Raw genomic sequence first — 19524 nt, 5'->3', positions numbered from 1 at the left:
ACTGTCATCACGACACTAGTTTTATTAAACAGTCCGGACCAAGTTACTGACAATTAGTTTGAACCATTTATTTCATTAAAAGGAAATGTGACGAGACTTTTCACCTGAGAAGAATCTCTGTGCAGGTTAGGACAGTCTGGCCTTGGCTGGCATTAAATCGAAGGCATCATCCTTCCTGTGTGTTCTTGTGTGAAGCACGTATCTTTTAGATGACTCAGTCTGGGAGGAAAAACTAGACAGCCAGGACAACCAGATGTATCTGTAGAAGAATCACAATCAGAATCAGAATCAGCTTTATGGGCCAGGTATGTGAACACATACAAGGAATTTGACTCCGGTCGCTTTGCTCACTGGTACAACAAAAATAAAGAACAACACTATGAGCATAAAAATAGAACGTATGAAGGAGGAATAGAAAAAACTGTACAACATAAATAGACTTTCAGAATTACACATCTATGCATCTGTATATAGTATGCACAGTGAGTATGAACATGAATATGATAAGTACTATGTACAAAATGTAATGGGAGTTATTATGAGGATGGTCACATAGTCTGTGACTGCTCAGTTCATCAGAGCAACAGGCCAGGGAAAGAAACTGTTTTTGTGCTGGCGTACAGTCATCTGTAACGCCAGCCTGAGGGGAGGAGTCTGAATAGATAGTGTCCAGGGTGTGAGGGGTCAGTGGAGATTTTCTATCTGATGAGTTTGTTTAGTCTGTTAGTGTCCTTTGCCTTGATGTCTGCACCCCAGGACACCACAGCAAAGAAGATGGTACTTGCCACAACAGACTGATAGAACATCTGCAGCATCTTGTTGCAGACACTGAAGGACCTGAGCCTCCTCAGGAAGTAAAGCCGACTCAGACCCTTCTTGTAGACGGCCTCTGTGTTGTTGGACCAGTCCAGTTTATTGTCCAGTGAGACCCCCAGGTACTTGTACGCAGGTACCATCTCCACATCCGTCCCACTGATGCAGACAGGAGAGGGCAGGGGCTTGTTCCTCCTGAAGTCCATCACCATCTCCTTCGTCTTCGTCACGTTGAGCTGCAGGTGGTTCTCCCCACACCACTTCACAAAGCGGTCGACCAGGTCCCTGTATTCAGAACCAGTCTCTCCATGACCTTCGTGATGCGAGAGGTCGGTGTTACCGGCCTGTAGTCCTCCAGTGCAGCAGCACCGGGACCGGGCAGGATGTTTTCCAGAGCACTGGCACTCTCTGAAGGTGTAGGCTCAGGTTGAAGAGGTGCTGGAGAACTTCACAGAGCTGATTACTTGATGAAGTAGTTAACAAAATGCCCAATTCAAAATGAACAGTGAAGACAGTGTTAAGTAAGGCAGCCAATGACTAAATGTTATTAGTCTGCCCTTGACCATGGGGGAGAGACTTATAAATAAATAAGTACACCATTGCTTTATTTCTTTTGCTCTTTCTTTTAAATCTAACATGACTTAAGTCTGGCAGAGCAGTGTATCCAACTCTGTTGATGATCAAGTCTGGAAATGTTTGCCTATATGGCCCTAACAGCCTCTTGAGCAACCTTTGTTGACACTTCCTCTTTATTATCACAGTAATTGTTACAGCACATTATTATCGAAATAGTATGTGAATCATAATCTATCGCCTTATTATTTCAGATCTTATTTAGTAACTAATAACTAAAGCTGTCATAACATTTGAGATAGATTTAAAGTGTAGTATTTCCCTCTGAAATGTAGTGAAAGCACCATTAAATTAAGATACCCAGGTGAAATTCAAAGATTTTAATTCCAATAAAATCATGTAAATATGTAATGGGAAAAAAAATCACTTGCTTCAGTCATCTCAAAACGTTTGTAGGACAGTCAGTCTCTTCATTTCCCATCAGTGAACTTAAGCACATGTAAAATGAAGGCAAATCTGCTCGCAGACTACCTACGCATGTGGGCGCTGAGCAGTAATAATCTTTTCCTGGAATATACACGTATAACAAATTTAACAGTTTCAAGGCGTACTAGTAACTTGTGTAACTAACCTTAGTGCACAGCCCACATGGCCTGATATGACACAAGTGGTATTTGAATGACTATTTTTTTTTTTACCAATGACTCATTTAATGTTTACATGGTCCTTATGAATACTAAGAGGCAAAACATTATTGGTGCCCTGAACTAATAAATGCAATGACTTCAGAATAAGTCACAAACATTGTTGTATTTGATGTTGTACAAAGAAACATGTATTTCCAGTCTTCAGAGAACCGCAGACCTGTTTTTCCTGATAAATGTTAAAAGGGAGCCCATGGCTAGAGAACATGTAGATTTTGACACTGGTACAAGCTTGGCTGTGTATAATTATTGTCATTTTGCCTTTCACATACAGGAGTAAAGCAAAGAAAAATGGAAGTTTTTAAACTGCACTTTGCTTTGGAAGGACCTGAAAATGAGTAATAATGTGACAAATTTCATTTTGCAACAGATACTTCGGAAAGTCAGATTGTGAAATCTTTTATTCTGTACATCTGCAATCACAAAGAGCAACACAGAGTTGCTGTGAAAGGCCAGCAGTCTCAGATTGTTCTGCCGTTGGTCTGTAAAGCATTTCTTGGGAAGGATGAACCGTTTCATTATGTTTCCTTCTGATTCTGTTTCTTTGGCACATCTTGGTCTTGCTGCTCTGAGGTCTTCGGCTGTGGTTTGAAAACAGGTTTATAGATATATATTCCACCAGCAACACCTAGCACTGTGGCAAAGGCTATCTCCATGAACGTCAGTCTTCGTCGAAACATAACTTCTTTTTCAGACACTGGGTGATCCTGGAAGCACAACAGTGGTGTCATTTAAAAACATAGTAAATCACAAGGGCCTGTGCTGTCATTACGCATTTTGTACACATTTCCTATACACTGCACTAGAGCCCCTCACATAATTTTATTTTTATTATTACTGTATAAGTCTGTATGTCCTGTAGAAGTGGCTGAAAATTTGCAATCATCTGACTCATCTGGAACCAGATATTGACTGCATGTAGGATATTATGACAGTATAATGACAGTATTATGACAGTATGTTATTTTCAGTTTAAAATAGCTTGGCATTATCATTCAATCATTTATTAAATACTGATATCGATACTGATCAATGAAAGAGACTACTACAAAGTTGTGATTTAATGACTATTTAAAACCACTGTGCCACTGAAAACTGATCAATCCTGAAGTGAAAATTATTTCCCCAAAGAATTAATGGTAACGAGTCTTATTCTGAAAATTCAAGACCGGATATTGTTACACGCCAACTGCGAGCTTCAGAGCGTGCTAACATAATAATACAGGACAAACATGAGATTAAACATGATTTAGAGGAGATTCACTGCAACACTCGTGACTCACCGAGGCAGACGTTTATATGTTGTGTTTATAATCACCAAGCACAGAGACAAACAGGAGAAAAAGGTGACAAACGCGCGAACAACCAGGAGGACACCTTTAAGACACAGGAGAACATTCTTCTTCTACTCTGAATTTGAGCGCAGCAGCAAAGAGTTACATAGCGACATCTAGCGAAGAGTTAACTAACACACTCCCGCATCAAAGCGTTGATCTGACTCTACATCAGCGGTTTTCAAAGGGTGAGGCGCGTCACCCCTGGGGGGCGCCAGAGGACCTCAGGGGAGGGGCGGCGTAGTGATGGGACCGCATCTCTTTTGACTGTAGTACACTCAGCTGGTACTCAAAAAAAAAATAAATCATTTTTAATTATTAAATCATAATGATCATTAACAGCACAACACAAGGGATGCAAATTAAAAACGTAAGACAATACCACATTAAAAAAAAATTATCACTTTTTAATCATCATTAAAAAACACATTCTCCAAGCCACATGCTGTCTCAATCAGTGGAGTAGAAGGGGAGGGGAAATAGGTAACCTCCTGCTTGAGCTCTAGAAATGATAGATAGATACTTGCAGAAATAAAATATACAACAGTAAATATGTACAAAAAATATTTACCGATGATGATGTAGATGTTCAGCTTTAAGACACCAGTACCGTGACTGCAGACTTGGAGAAAGCTCTGCCTAATGCTGCAAAGAACTTTCTGATGGCTCCAGGTTCCTCTGATCGTCTCTTCGGGTGCTTCTTAAATGAAGACATGATGATGTCTTTATGATGTCTTTCTACAGTTCAAAGAGGACAAAATAGAGGTCTTAATTATTAGTCCTGAAGCTCAGAGAAAGAAAATGAATACAAAACTTCAAACGCTGGTATTAAGATCTTCTCAGCAAGTGAAAAACCTCTGTTATATTTGATCTGGATCTTAGTTTTGTGCTTCACGTTAAAAAACATAACCAAAACTGCATTTTATCATCTTAACATCTGGGTACATGTGGGATTATTGCATACAGCACTTTGTGCTAAGTTTGTATGAAACGTGCTTTACAAACAAAGTCTGATTGATTGATTGATTGATTGATTGATAGATTGATTGATTGATTGATGCCAGTGCGTGTGTCACTGCTTTTGCCATAAGGCATGGGCTTATGGCTACGGGGAAGATTATCTGCATATACTAGGGTATATACAGTAATCCTGAAGTTAATTTTAATAGCTTTTTAAGACTTTTTCAAGACCTTCTCAATATTTTTTAATACCTCACGCCATCAGTTACACCTTCAACTTAACAGTTTTAGTTTATGATAAAGACTATACACCACTATCATACAACAGAATGCAAATAGACTGGGAGAATAAATCAAAGGCAAAGTCTGAACACGTGTTTAGTGTATAAACACTTGTATAAACTTAAAACTAGTTTAATGCATATACAGCAGTTTTGTCAATGGGGCTGTCGATTATTCCATCGATCTGACGAGTAACCGGATAAGAAATACTTTCACTCCGTTGAAGAGCAAAACAAACAAAACCCACCAAAGAAGAAGTCCTCTTATTTTGAAGTCGACAGTGAACCATGCACCGGAAGTAGGTATGAGTGCGGAAGGCTGTGTATAGTTCATAGGTGTCAACTAGAAGTTAATCTAATATCTTAGTCGTTTTGTTTAAGATGTAACACTTTAATTCTGTCGGTTAAATAAACTGAACGGTTGTTTATTCGTAGCTGCCGACCGACAGCTGAGCGTACGTTAATTACGTTTATTTCAAATGAATTGAACGTGGTTTCCTTGTGTTGAAGAGTCCATTCAGAGTCTGAATCAGACTGCTGCTCACCTCACTCTCATCCTGACAGGTGTATTGAGCCCTAAAGACAACATGTCCAGATGGAGAACATCCGGGCACGGCTGAAACTTGGAAACAAAGTGGAAGATGTGAAACTGAGGAAACGTAAATCCCTGCTGTACTCAAAGGAAGATGAAAATACTTTTAACTATGGTGAGTGATTTATTATTAAAGTGATGTTCAATAGGCTACGTGTCCTGGGGAGCTGCTTGTGTGCAGCGAATAAATGAGTGTTTTTGCTCTAACGTGGTGCTTTGTGTTAACTCCACAGGTGTGCTCAGAGCCAGGGTTGTTGCGTTGTCTGTGGTGTTCAGACTGATCAACTGCTTCCTGGTTCAGAGCAGCTTTGTCCCTGATGAGTACTGGCAGTCTCTGGAGGTGTCCCATCGCATGGTCTTCAAATATCCTTTGGACTAAGACACATGATGGTGTGACTGGGCCGCTGTGTATCATGAACAGCAGTATGTCGGGGAAGATTCAGAGTCATCTGGGTGATATGTATCTAAAACACAAATCCAAAACAAAGGCCTTATTTGAGTTTTCTTGAAGAAGTCACTCATCCAAGTTTCCTTTTCAGTCCTGAATGATGGAATGTGCCTGTGACTGGAGGAGCTTGTTTTGATACTGTCAGAAACTCCAGACTGGAGGTGTGAATGGGGGTTATAGGGTTTGTGTATGTTAAGACTGTGTTATAAATGGATGGTAAATTAACTGCTGCAGTTATAAGCTGCTCTCCTCCCTGTGACTGAGTTATTTTTTTTTATGTTGCCTTTGCTCTGACAGTATATAGTTTCTATTCTGTTACTTTATGCTGTTACAACCTTGACAGTGTGACTTATGGGTATCTGACCTGGGAATGGAAGACAGGAATAAGAGGATTCTCATATCCGCTCTTCTTTGCGTTCATATACAAAATATTGCACTTCATGAACTACGACTCAGTCCATCTCCTGGCAAGTCCCTTTGTTCTCTACCCTGCCAACTTTTTTAATCTGCGTTGTTGACCAGGTTTATGTTCGGTGGTCGTATGAATTGCACTTAACTTGGTTCTGTCTGCTTTGGCAGATTTGGCTTCCACGTATTGTTCAAGCACTCCTGGCTGCGTTTGCTGACGTAAAATTCTTCTTCCTCATCCGAAGACTGGAAAATCATGACATTGCAAGATGGACAGTAAGTGAATGTGCCAGTGCTGTGTCACGAAACAACAGCAACTTTTGTCTCTTTGGGTCTCCTGCAGGTCTTGTAGCTGTAATGTCGAAATGGGTGGAAATTTTAATTATTATTTTGCAGTAATTGTTTAGTTTTGAAGATATATACAGAAAAGAAATGAAAGGGAGAATAGCTGCACGTTTGTAAAATCATACAGAGTCCGTTCAGTCGTCTACTGTTAATCTTACTTTGCTGTTTCAGTTCTTCTGTCACATGTGTTCCTGGTTCACGTGGTTCTGCTGCACCAGGACTCTGACCAACAGCATGGAGACCACCCTCACCTCTCTGGCTCTTTGTTACTTTCCTCTGCCTCGGTCAAAAACACACAGCAGGTATCTGCGTGTTCACACCTTTACCTGTCTCATTTTTTATTTAATTTTTCTTCTAATGTCTTAAATAGATTATTTACACATTAATCTGTTTTTTTCCCAGTAAGAAGTATTTGGCCCTGGTGGCCGTGGCTGTGATTGTTCGACCGACCGCCCTCATCGTCTGGTTCCCTCTGCTCGTGTACCATTTCTGGAAGGAAGATGACAAACTAAGACTCGTCACTCATAACTACATTCCTATAGGGTTTGTACTTTCAGCTGTCATCACCTTAAACACAACTTTTTCTTCACGTCATCTTCTCATGAATGCATATTTGTGTTCTCCTCACCAGGACGTTGGCTGTTGTAATCTCAGCACTGATTGACTGTGTGTTCTATGGAAAGGTAAAAACATTCCCAACGTGTCCAGGAGCTCCTGTCTGCTCAGTCACATGTAACAGCTGATCTCTGTTTCCCAGTTGACTCTGGTGCAGTTCAACTTCCTCAAGTTTAACATCTTCCACGGCGTGGCCGATTTCTACGGCTCCCACCCCTGGCACTGGTACCTCACTCAGGGCTTTGCCGTCGTGATCGGACCCCATCTTCCTTTCTTTCTTCACGGATGCACCCTGGCATTCAGAAGATACAAAATCCTGCTGGCGGCAGTCGTCTGGACTGTCACAGTCTACAGGTGAGACTTTAACGCGCTAAGAGTAAAAAATAAACACATTTATTACAGTGAAAACGTGGAGCGATAATAACACGATTAATCTCATGTTTACATAAAATGGTCAGTAAGTGACAAGGATTTATTCCTAATGCATCACATGTTCTTAGTAAAACCTTCATATTTTTCATTTTATTCATATTAAAAATATAAAATATCCACTTACAGTAATGCCACAACAGATTAATAATCTAGAAAGACTAACGGATGACAAGTGCCGAAACTTACTGTCAAACGTGTGCATCCTCCTCTCCCCTGTCGTTGAAGTCCTGCTGTTGAGTTTCTGAGGCTTGGTGTGAACCATTAGCACTGAGGTCCTTATGAAAGCCTTCCTCCATATTATAGGTCAAAAGCTCCACAGGGAATCTTTAACATCAGACTTTCACTTGTAGACAAACTGACAGGTTTTATTTCATTCCTTCAGTTTTCTCCCTCACAAGGAGTTCAGATTCATCTATCCCGTGCTGCCTTTCTGTATGGTCTTCTGTGGTAAGTTTCCCTCTTTATCAGTTAAAACTGTAATATGTGGTCATTTCCATCCAGCTGTGTTCAGATCAAATATTTATTTATTTATTTATTTTTACCACAGGGTTATCTTTGGCTCGTCTGACAGCGTGGCGTCGAGTGGCAGCAGCCGCCTTGTTGGTGTCCAACCTGGTTCCAGCTCTGTACACCGGCCTGGTTCACCAGCGAGGCACTCTGGACGTCATGAGCCACGTTCAGACACTCTGTGACATCAGCGGAGACTCCACCCGCCTGCAGCCAGACGTCCTCTTCCTCATGCCCTGCCACTCAACGCCCTTCTACAGGTACAGTAGACCCTCATGCTTATGTTCTGACCTGAGCAGTGAAGAGTAAATTCCTTTGGTGATAAAAGAAGTTTGCCTGAGCAGATAAATAAAATAGTCGAGAAGAGTCTGACAATAAATACTTTTTCAAATGTGGTGGTTTGGTAGTGAGTCCTGTTAGTGAAAGGTGCATGCTGTGACTGATGATCCTCTGTCTCCTCACAGCCACGTCCACTGCCCTCTGAAGATGAGGTTTCTTGAGTGTCCTCCGGATCTCGGAGAGGAGGCTTACGTCGACGAAGCTGAGAGCTTCTTTGACGATCCCCTTCTCTGGCTCAGGAACTCATTCCCGTACAAATCCTCTCTGCCGACACATCTGGTTTTGTTTGACGTTTTGCAACAGGTAAGGAACAAATTTAATTTTGGAATTTCCTGCCTGGCCTGTGTTGTATGCCAGTTTATTAGATACAAATTACAGTTTGGCGTGTATTTGTGAGAGAGCAGTGTTGTTAGTCTTTTAACAAAGACGCCTTCACTGGTTCCCAGTAGGTTTTAGATTTGGTTTAAGTTTTCAGTGTTTGCAATACAAGTCACTGAATGGACTGACTGCAACATATCTCTGATCTGCTTCAATCACGTGTCATTAAGGTCACTCAAGTACTGACCACTCACGTCTGGATGAAGGGTGGACTTTTGCAGCTGCAGCCCCTTGAACTAAAAACTTATATTTATATTAGTTTGGGGGTTAAATTTAGTTTGACACCTCTGTCCTGCATGTTTGTTTTTAGATGTGTTATATACACTCATACCAGTTCATTGGGTATACAAGTGAAAACTAAAACATTCAATGCACAATAGTCCTGCACTAGATCACAGTCTCACTTGATGCATGATAATGCTGGAGGATGCAGTGGTGTTGTGAAACTGGATTGAATTAAACACTTAAGTGTTTCAGTTATGTAGCCTAGCCCTCTGAATAAAATGATAGAAACAAGTAGTTTTTAGTAAAATGCAGTAGATGTTATGTTCTTATGCCTTGTTTTGTTTTTTCTTGTAGGAAATCTCTGGGTTTCTGCAGGGGAATAACTTTGTGAGGACAGCAGAGATATTTCATACACATCTTCCAGAAGGACGAGTTGGAGGAAAAATCTTTATTTATGAAAGGCGCTAACAAACACTGGAACAATGGCAACTTTCTTACCTGATCATATGGGTTTGCTACTAAAATAAATATTTTTAACTCCGATGTTGTCATTTTTAAATATCACATGTCAAATGAAAAACCACAACTGAATTGCCTTTGAAAACGCTGTAATTTTTTGAGTCTTTTCAATGAGGTTAAAGTGCCAGGTCCAGTTTAATCAAGCTCGAGGTGGAATGTTAGAAAACGGCATTTAAAAGAAAATCACAACCACGTCACACTAACCTATCGTTGTAGCAGCAAATTAAAACAATATGCGGCATGTCGAGTCTCCAATTAACGTGTCCTGCTCCGTATTTGTGTGTACTTTTAAATCAAAGTGCTTTAGTTGAACATGTACGTGTCAGCGGTTACAAATGTGCGGCTGACGTAAGACATGTCACATCTTCCATTCAGACCCAATAACAGTTACTTTGCCATACGCCAAACAGCTCACAGATGTTCAGTAGAATTAAAACCTTGTGCAAACTTACAAAGACAAGCAACCTAATACAACCCAAAACCTAAACTTTGCAGAAAAACTGTTGAATAAGTTGAGATATTATCAATATTTAGGGTCGAACGGCATCGGGCCCAGTTCTATTTTGACGTCAGCCATGTGTCTGTCCGAATTTCTTCCTGATCGGCTCCACTTACGTTCGCTGTGTGATCGAGACCTGGCCCCCTGCTGCTTACGCTGGTGATTCTTCGCCCTTGAAGACTCCTTTGAGTCAGGCTTTTCAAACGGCCCGCTGTACGATTCAAACACAGGCAAATGACAGGACGTTAGTACTGTATGTCGGACTCATGTGGACAAGTTTCTGTACTATTGAAGACAAAAACATTAATATGATTAAAGCATGATCAGATTTTTTCATCCATTTAACACAAAGACAACTGGACTTGTTCGAGTTCTTGTTTGATTTTGGATTTGGCTATTGACAAATTTCAAGACAAATTTTAAAATTATTTGTTGAAACACGAGACGTACCTCGGGCCGTAACTTTTTGTGTACGCTTCTCCAAAGTAGTGTGTGTAGATGTAGTCATCAAGATCTCCAAACACATCGTCATCCAGGCTGTGATACTCGTGCATGTCTGCCAGATAGTTTTCAACACCGCTCACAAAGTCTGTGAACAGCATCTGGTCGTGGATGAACAGCCCATTGTGGAAAAAGCTGTTGAGAAACATCTCCAGGTCTTTCCAGTGATGGAAGTGGTGGACCTCCTGTTGCAGGTAGTTCTGCAGCAGCTGGTAAAAATCCTTCGCTCTGATTGGCTCCATGCCTACGTTGAAGAGACTCATAGACTCCAGGTAGGCACATTCAAAAACCCCGGAGCATCCCTTCGTGTTGGCTTTGTGACTGTTTTGTCCTCGTTCTTTTTCCTCGTGGACTTTCTCTCCTGATTTCCGTGTGTTGTGGCCGCCGTGGAAGGAGTCAGGTTTGTGTCTGTGATGAGGCTTGTGGGATCCGTGCTGCCGTGACTCCTTGGTAGGATTCTCATCGGATCTTTTTTTGTAATAACCTCTGGCTTTGTTGATGAAGGTTGAGGCCGAATCCTTGAAGTGTCTGAAAGTTGATTTGACAGAATCAGAAAACTTCCTGAGGTTCTCCTTCACAGCCTCCTTGGCTTTCTTAATCTGCTCTTTGTGGTGGTGGACAAACTCCTTGGTGGAGTTCTTCACTGCATCGAATGTCTCTTTCACTCTCTGTGACATGCGTTCTTTTGTTTTTTTCACTTTGGGCTCCGTGTCTCCTTTGGCTCTCTCATCTTTGGTTTCCACATACAGCCTCTCCCACAGGTCAGAGCGCTGCTGCTCAAAGCTCAGCCTCTTCTCCAGGTTCATCAGACGTGACTGCAGCTCTTCAGCCTCTGGACTGGCTTCCTGGCTTCTCAGACGATTCAGCTCTCTCCTCAGCTCATCTGTCACTTTCCTCTCTTTGTCAAGCTTATTTCTGAGCATCTGTGCTTCAACCATCATGTCTTCCCTCTGGCCCTGGAAGTTTCTGATGAGCTGCTTCTCCTCCTCCAGCTGCTCTTTCAGCCTCTGGTTTTCTGACAGCAGTGAGTCGGCTCCAGATCCCATCGCCTCCAGATCTCTGATCTTAGAGCGCAGGTTACTCAGCTCCTGCTGTAAGGCAGACAAAGATTTTTCTTCCCGTTCCAGCGAGCTTTTCAGCAGCTGGTTTTCAGCTGTCAACCTCTGCTGCTCAGACTCGGTGTTAGTCTTCTCCTCAGACTTCTGTTTCAGCAGCACTTCCAGGTCGTCTCTCTGAGCCTTGATAGGAAAAGAGGGAACAAACGAGAAAGTTTTTGCAGCCTAAGTGGAGTTTTCAATGGGTCACAACTATTGAATCACAAAATTTACTCAGACTTTTCTGTACTTTGACAGAGGAAAATGTTAGCTTCCCTTCGTGATGACTTATGGCAGTGTAGCGAGCGAGTGTCTGTGGCTAAGGAGGAAACACGCTAGCTGGGGAGCACGCTAAAGGTAAGGCTAGCTGCGTATTGTTAATAGGTAGCAGTTGTAGTAGGATTAATCTAATCTGTCGGTTGAAAGTCACACAGTGGCTGCAGTGAGGGGGGTGACTCCAGGACGCTGGAGCTCACTGTTACACCTTCTTGAGGTGTTGTGGGCCTAACTTAACAAAACATCAGTGAAAAGAGGTGCCCACTTGAAAACCCCAATGATGTGCTGCACACTGACTACTGTTGTTGGCTAGGCTTGTTAGCTGGCGTTTTCTTGTGTGTCACTTCTGATCTTGGCAGAGGGGAGAGATGTTGATTGAAGTGTAGTCACATGTCGAATCATTTCTTACCTACTGCCGGCGGCTAGGGTAATTAGCTAGTGTTTGATTTCTGTGGCTACTCTAATTAGTTGGTGTCTGATAGTGTTATTTCTGATCCTAGCAGAAGGGAGCGGTGTTGGTTGAAGTGTAGTCACATGTCCCACCATCTCTCATTACCTCCTGCTGTGGACTAGGCTATGTAGCTGGTGTGTGGTTGTATCTCATTTCTGATCTTGGCAGCAGGGAGAGATGTTTGGTTGACGTGTAGTCGCATGTCCCATCATCTCTATTACCTAATGCTGCTGGCTAGGCCAATTTTGCTGGTGTTTTCTAGTGTTTACTTCCGTGGCTAGGCTAATTAGCTGGTGTCTGATAGTGTTTTATTTCTGATCATCGCAGAAGGGAGAGGTGTTGACTGAAGTGTAGTCGCATGTCCCACCATCTCTCATTACCTCCTGCTGTGGACTAGGCTATGTAACTGGTGCCTGGTTGTATCTTAATTCTGATATTGGCAGAAAGGAGAGATGTTTGGTTGACGTGTAGTCGCATGTCCCAACATCTCTATTACCTACTGCTGCTGGCTAGGCTAGTTGGTAGCTGACTGCTGGTCTGCTGGTCGGTTCTCCAGCTGGACTTGGCTTCTAAAGGACGTTTGCCTCAGATCATGGCACAAGGGATCATAACACCTCGTCCTGTGTATTAATGAATATTGTATAATTTTTGTCCTGGACGAACCTGAATGTAAACCTGTCTCATGTTGAGCTCCTGGTTCTCTTTCCTCATCTTCTCAATCACCTCAGTCAGCAATGAAATAACTTTCTGTTCATCCACATCATCCAGGCCAAAGTCATCACTCAGGTCCTGACAAGAAAACAAATGTATGGTCCGTTAAGGTTTGTGTTTTATATGTTTGTGTTTTGTTGTGCATCTGATTCAGTCAAACTTATGATTACATTATTCACATTATTCTGTGTCTATTTCATTTCTTTGAAGTTTTATGTCCACATCACCTGCACCTATCTGACATTGAGCTCCTGGTTATAACCGTTGATGATCCTTGTTTACACAGAAAGAATGAAATATTACCGTGTTTCAAACGATATATCTTTGAAAGTCACCTGGTTTTTATGAAGCAGATCTCTCACACTATCAAGCTCATTCCCTCTGATGTTCTCCACACTCTTTAGTCTTTCTTGAATCTGGGCTGTGCCTGTAAGTGAGATTTATGACACAGACCATTTAAACACAGACATACAGCAGATAGAACAGACAGCTCTGTTGTGTCTGCAGTGACAGTGTATAAAACCTAAAAACTGAACACAAATGTAGTTTACAAAGTGTTTGCACCAAAATAACATGTTATAGTCTTGAGCACATTTTTACAACCAAACTGAAGAGCTGCGCAAAAGCAAAGCCCAGCGACCAAGAACAAGACTATTTTGAGTAAATTCTAAATGCAGCAGTGAGACAGTGATGGACTATTAACTCTAGTCAAATATCTATAACTGAAACCCATCTGGCGAAGAAAAAGTTAAACAAGAAAGGCAACAGTCAAACTGATGCGTTTAAGGGATGAACTTCTTACCGTAGAAGTGACCAAAGGCCATGCTGATGGCTATGACCAGGGTGAGCAGGATACATCTGTTGAGGATGCTGCTGGCCTGGCCTTTCATTCGGCCATCCATAGCAGCTGGTCTAACTTCAGTCTCCTCCTCCGCCTCCTCATGCTGCTGCTGCTGCTCCTTTTCTCTGGGCTTCTCATCTTTCTCCTCGTCACTTGGGTGTGATTCCAGCACCACCTCATCCTCTGGGTCTGTCACGACATTCGTGATAGACCCCGTGGTATTCTTCCTCAACCTCCGTCTTCTTATGACAGTACCGCTGCTTGGTCCAGCCTCGTCCTCGCTGCTGCTCGAGTGCGTCACAGCTGTCTGCTGCACTGACAAAGCTACATTTGAAATATAAAAAGTTAATGTTTGTGGAGAGCACATGGTGGAAAGATATCAACAGAAAAAACACACACACAGAAATGACTGAGTCAGAAAACATGCATAGGTGCAGTTAATCATGCACACAACCCTAAGATCAATTAATTCAATAAGCAGCTGAACAATATTGTTAAAATCTCAGTCTCAGTCATGTTATTGAACACATTAAAGAAACAGCTTAAAGCATTTAAGGAACTTCAGAAATTTATTTGCCCTCTTTCTGAGGGTTTGATGCTCAACTCATTACTGTATATAACACTACATTGTTCGTGCATTTATAGATTAAATGCAAAAGAACATGTTAATCTGTGAGATTTATAGGTGCTGACAGCTGAACTTGCTACTGAAGAAAGAGTCAGGCTGGTGGTATCCTCTTGATTCGACTTTACTTGATAAGCTAACATGCTAACTGTGCAGTAGAGTGGGCTGTAGAGACGGGTGATGATACACTTTACTATGGTAGAGTAGGGTCCCACTTTACATATTTATTAATAACAATCATCTGTGCGTGAAGCCAGAACAACTTCCGCTGCCCACAAATAGTTTGTTGTAAATCATTTGAACGTTCTTTATGATATGAAGGGTAACAGTGTCATGGATCACACATGTCATCTGAGCACTGTTTACAAGTTATATTCTGATAAGGACCGAGCATAGCTACAGCACAATCATCTTTGATTTGTGAACAACTGTCTACATTGAAAGCTTTGAATATTTAGAGAAAGAAACCTTCAAAGCTTCGTTAGCCTTCTGCCCACGCTACAGACACGAAAGTGAAATAAATAACACCAGCAAAATAAATATGAAATTAAAATTAGTCCATGTGACTTCAGTCTGAAAAAAAAAAAATCCATGTACATTTTGTCTTGTAATTTTTCTTCCCAACTAATCATAGCTCTCTTTTCACAGTGTTTCCCCAACACAGTTTTACAGTTTGGGGAGTGTGTCATTGCCGTCCTGTTGTAGTAGTTTGTTCTCCGGGTTTAAAAACTTAACCTACCATGCATTGGTTTGTAAAAAAGTCCTGAAACTGTAAATGTTGAGGGCAAAATCAAATTCTAACAGAGTCAAATACAGCTATAAATTAATAATTTAAAATAATCCATGTTGGATTTGTCACAAGAAAAATCCTAAAAACCTTTAAGAAACACACTTCTACAATCTGCCCATGCACACAGACACTTAACAAACCAGTGTCTGGCGGCGTTTTATCTGCCCAGACTGGTCAGATGCTCATTATTAGTTCTGAGCGTTGCTCAACAAGCTTAGCATGGTATTAGATTCACTCCATGTTCAATAAGGCCACCTGGAAAAGAGCGGACTCCAGTGAGCTGACTTCTCAGGTGGTGGCTTAAGTTCACCAGACTCTGTGGAAGTTTCCAGTAACTCAACAACAAACCTGCTTTGGCAAACAGGCAGAGGAGAAGTGTTTTGTGTTGGCGTGCTGACTTTCTCTATATTGTGCTAATGTATGAGGTTTTGCAGTCCTACCGGTCTCTGCAGCAATGAAGGCATACTGGCTGCTGGAGGAGGTGCCGAGGTAAAACTCATTGGCTGCTGCCTCCTCTGCCACTTCAGCATGATCATCATCCTTCAAGTCTCCCAGAGTCACAATGTCAGAGTGATCACTAAAGGACACTGGCAGGTTTGCAACCTGCAGAGGATGTGTTAGGTGGTAAAGCAAACAGCAAAAAGGTGGCTCTGGATTATTTAAAGAACACGCTGCATGTCGTTCTCAGGTCATCTCACCTCTGAAGTGTCCAGTGTCTCAACTAAGGTTTGTTCTCCCAGAGTATTGTCAAGTGAATCAACAGACTTCTCTTCAACACACACAGCTGAAAATAAAGAAATTACATATTCAACTTATCTGTTATGATCCAACAAAAGTTCAAAACATGCAGATTTCTGTTCAATATCACAGAAAGGACAAAGAAAACCATTAAACAACACCTTCACATTTTAGAAGATGCACCTTAGACGTAAGCCTCAATAAGAATTCACCTTAAATGTTGCAGATCAATTGTCTGTTTGACTCATGGACTCATAAATCTACTACTCATTTCAGCTCCAATTACAACTAATGTCTAGCTCCTTAAACAAGCACTTGAATGTATTAAACAGCAAAGTACAATTTGTTAAGGAACTTATACTGTACAGTAAAAATGAAGTAAAGAGAAAAAAAAATACATAAAATGATGATCAGAATTAAATCAGGGTAAAAATAAGTATTTTTACCACCAGATGTTGAGGCCTGTGCGTCATGCAGATCCTTATCTTCCTCTGGAGGTCGCTCTAACAGCTCGGCCTCATATTCCACTGCCGCCTCAGACCCCAGAGTCTCGATATCTGAACCCTTCAAAAATAAATATTTGCAATGACAGAAGACGACTATTTAAGAAAAGTTCAAATAATCGTAACTCGCTGTAACATGTGAAATAAAATGTGTAACATTCAAATCAAGCATTAGACTAATTTTTACTTTTTTTGATTTCAGATGTAAAACGGAAAATGAAAAAAAGAAAAAAACAAAAAACACCAAATGCAGTTTTCTACTAAACCTCAATTTGGATTTGACAAGTTTCATCCTCTTATGGGATGTGTTTTATTAATGTGCTGTTTGTCAAAAACGGTGTATTACAGTAGCCTATATCCAAAAAAAAAAGCTGAAGGAACAATTTCTCACATAAAACACGAAAAGGTCTACGTTTGGTATCACGAAGATTATTTTATATGCCGAATTACCTTGATTCAGCTTTAAAATATCAAAAACAGCAAATGAAAGAACAGAAAGAATTCATACCTCATTACTAATGATGGTCCAGCCACAAGACGACTCTGCGTCACTTGACGTCTCTGACATTTCTGTCAGCCAGAGGAGTTCACTGGAGACAAGCAGGTTAAACTCAGTGTGTTGAGGTGGAAAGAAAAGGCCGATCAGTATTTCACAATCTGAAAAGGACTGTGGTGAATTCCAGTGTAAAGCACATCAGTCACATTCAGACAAGCACACACACACCCAATACAGTACACAAATCCCTCCTCATATTTACCACCTTTGCACAACAATGTACATTCACTATACAATTCAATTTCACACTCACAGACTCTCTGGTGCTACGCTGTATTTTCCCCAGATAAGCGACGCACCGAGCAAGCCACTTGATATCAAACAACATGATTCATCAGATGGTCTTTATTGCAAAACATTTACCCGTGATAACCAAATAAGGCACATCCTCTTTATCTTCTGTTTATATATCCTGATGTGTATTCTGTATCATAACTGATTGTAGTAGAATTCATTATTGTCATGTCGTATATATGTTTTCATTAACATATTGCAAAATAACGTTTATGTATCTCGTCATAAATTGATCATAATTGTCGTCCACGTAGATACTCGTATGTGTCTCGAGGTGTAGTCCCATCGACACCTGTAAACAAACCGGCGTGCGCGGATGAATATGTCGGTGGTGCGGTCGGCCCAGCCAGCGTGTACCCCGGATCGGAAACCCTCTGCACCTGGCAAAATGGCCGTTACTGTCGGCTACTTTCTGTTTACATTTTGGTCAGACTGAAAACAAATGCAATATTAAATTATTGGTGTAAGAAGCAGCGCCCAAGAAATACGCATGGAGCTCATACCAGCAGTGAAAATAAACGCCTTTCTCTCAGAATAGTTTGCGGTTCCTAGTTCGCTGAATCTTCACGGTGGAGATGAAGAGCGCCAAGTTAGCAACCTCAAATAAAGCTGAATCCACACTTAACTGAAGAGGCCGTTAGTTCTGTCTGTTGACATTAAATAAAGACATTTAGTGAGTGTTTCCCAGCTATTTAAATAACTTAACAGGTGTGTTATTGACCTCTTCTAACAGCGCAGGAGCATATAATTACTGTCATGTGACAGCGTCTGTTGCCTTTAACAGCGATTGTACATTGTTAGGTGTTTAACAAATGAAGAGAAATCTCAAAACTTACCGTTTTTGTGACAAGCGATGTAGCAGCTGTTTGCAAAAACCCCTCTGTTATTGCAGTATGCCCTGGATGACTTTATAAAAAAAAAAAACACGTCAAAGACAGGAGTAAACGGGTAATGTAGTTTTATGGTGTTGTCGATGAAACAGAGCGCTACAGCTTCTACTTGGTTCTAAAACTACAATTCCCGTGAGCCAACTCGGTTGCCAAACAGGCTCAGTAAGGGCGGGACAAGCACGGTGGAAACAAATCTTGTGGCTCCAATAAAAAATACATAAACAAGAAACGTAGGAAGCGTGACAAAGCAAGTCGCGACAAACACATAAAAAATAGTCACGGAATAAGTTTGTAGTGGTAGTGGGGTTAGAAAAGGTTTAAAAATATGCTTAGATGCTTTTTGTTAAAGTAACATCATTAAAAAAATCATGATACATGTATTATTTAATAAAACTCCAACTTTGAAGACACTGACATTACATCGTCAAACCACGTGTTTGGGCTTAACTGTGTGTCTGTTTTTGTTTAAACCATTAATATAATTTGTTTACAGACTAATTATAGGCTATAGTCAGTTAAATTATTATTATTATTATTATTTTTTTTTTAATTATTTTTGGATGACAAAAGAGTTCCAGTTGCCCTCCATAAATCCTATAACATGCAATTTTCTTATAATACTAATAGACAGCACTGTTGTCAATGTTATGCCAGTTTCCTAAATTCCAGCTCTATGACTGACGTCATAGAAACATTTATTGACTTAATTGACTCAGACGTTGTACACAGATTTAAGGAACTTGTACTTCAATATTTTATTCTCATTCTCTCATAAACTACTTTTTACTCCACTACAATTATTTGACAATGTTACGTTACTTATTGCATTTTTCTGCAGGCAAAACATAAACTATTCTACACAACAACAGAGCTGAAACAGATGATTAATCACTTAGTTGACAGAATATATAAAAGTTTCTGTCAAGCTACTGGAATAAGTGGTGACACATCTTGAAGGAAACTCACCCAACTCCAGTTGCCTTGGCTTTATCTTTGTTTTCGGGGTATGCTATCAGTTTGACGAAGCAGACACATTTGTAAAGTTACTGTTGGCTCCAAATTGTAAATAATCAACAATGAAAATATTAGTCTTTTCTACATTGAGCATTTCAGATGAAATACCCTTTTCCTGATTAAGCTACTTGAAGGTAGTTTCATTAGTACATTTAATCAGTCAGAGATCTGAGTAATTCTTTTAAAACTGAGTGAAGGTACAAAGTATCATCAAATGCTAACTCACTTTTAAAACAGACCATGCTATGATTGATTAAAGTGTTAAAGA

The 19524-nt window shown here is 40.8% G+C and overlaps 2 protein-coding genes across 6 annotated transcripts; one reads left to right on the top strand and one right to left on the bottom strand.

Moving 5' to 3' along the window:
- The first annotated feature begins 4961 nt into the window (after positions 1 to 4961).
- Positions 4962 to 9495, top strand: pigb (phosphatidylinositol glycan anchor biosynthesis, class B). The gene is made up of 13 exons (XM_047580877.1): positions 4962 to 5120; positions 5230 to 5372; positions 5491 to 5620; positions 6055 to 6172; positions 6285 to 6389; positions 6630 to 6760; positions 6861 to 7001; positions 7090 to 7141; positions 7216 to 7427; positions 7888 to 7952; positions 8053 to 8272; positions 8477 to 8654; positions 9309 to 9495. Exons 2-13 carry the CDS (start codon positions 5261 to 5263, stop codon positions 9420 to 9422), a joined length of 1578 nt encoding a protein of 525 aa, XP_047436833.1. The 5' UTR covers positions 4962 to 5120; positions 5230 to 5260; the 3' UTR covers positions 9423 to 9495.
- Positions 9388 to 18289, bottom strand: ccpg1 (cell cycle progression 1). Of its 5 annotated transcripts, none has more exons than XM_047580875.1 (11): positions 18189 to 18289; positions 17011 to 17092; positions 16449 to 16563; positions 15960 to 16045; positions 15702 to 15864; positions 15517 to 15609; positions 13808 to 14170; positions 13341 to 13432; positions 12958 to 13083; positions 10423 to 11711; positions 9388 to 10183 (listed from the first exon to the last, which is right to left on the bottom strand). In XM_047580875.1, exons 2-11 carry the CDS (start codon positions 17068 to 17070, stop codon positions 9997 to 9999), a joined length of 2574 nt encoding a protein of 857 aa, XP_047436831.1. In that variant the 5' UTR covers positions 17071 to 17092; positions 18189 to 18289; the 3' UTR covers positions 9388 to 9996. The 5 variants fall into 5 exon arrangements, with proteins under 5 accessions (XP_047436831.1, XP_047436828.1, XP_047436829.1 ...); XM_047580872.1 differs by having other exon boundaries at positions 16446 to 16563; positions 18189 to 18288; XM_047580873.1 differs by having other exon boundaries at positions 16446 to 16563; positions 17011 to 17159; positions 18189 to 18206.
- Between the last annotated feature and the right edge of the window lie 1235 nt (positions 18290 to 19524).

The sequence above is a fragment of the Mugil cephalus genome, chromosome 3, assembly GCF_022458985.1.
Source record: "Mugil cephalus isolate CIBA_MC_2020 chromosome 3, CIBA_Mcephalus_1.1, whole genome shotgun sequence".
NCBI lineage: Eukaryota > Metazoa > Chordata > Actinopteri > Mugiliformes > Mugilidae > Mugil > Mugil cephalus.
The sequence above is the reverse complement of the archived record's forward strand: the minus strand, read 5'-3'. Positions and strand labels throughout refer to the sequence as shown.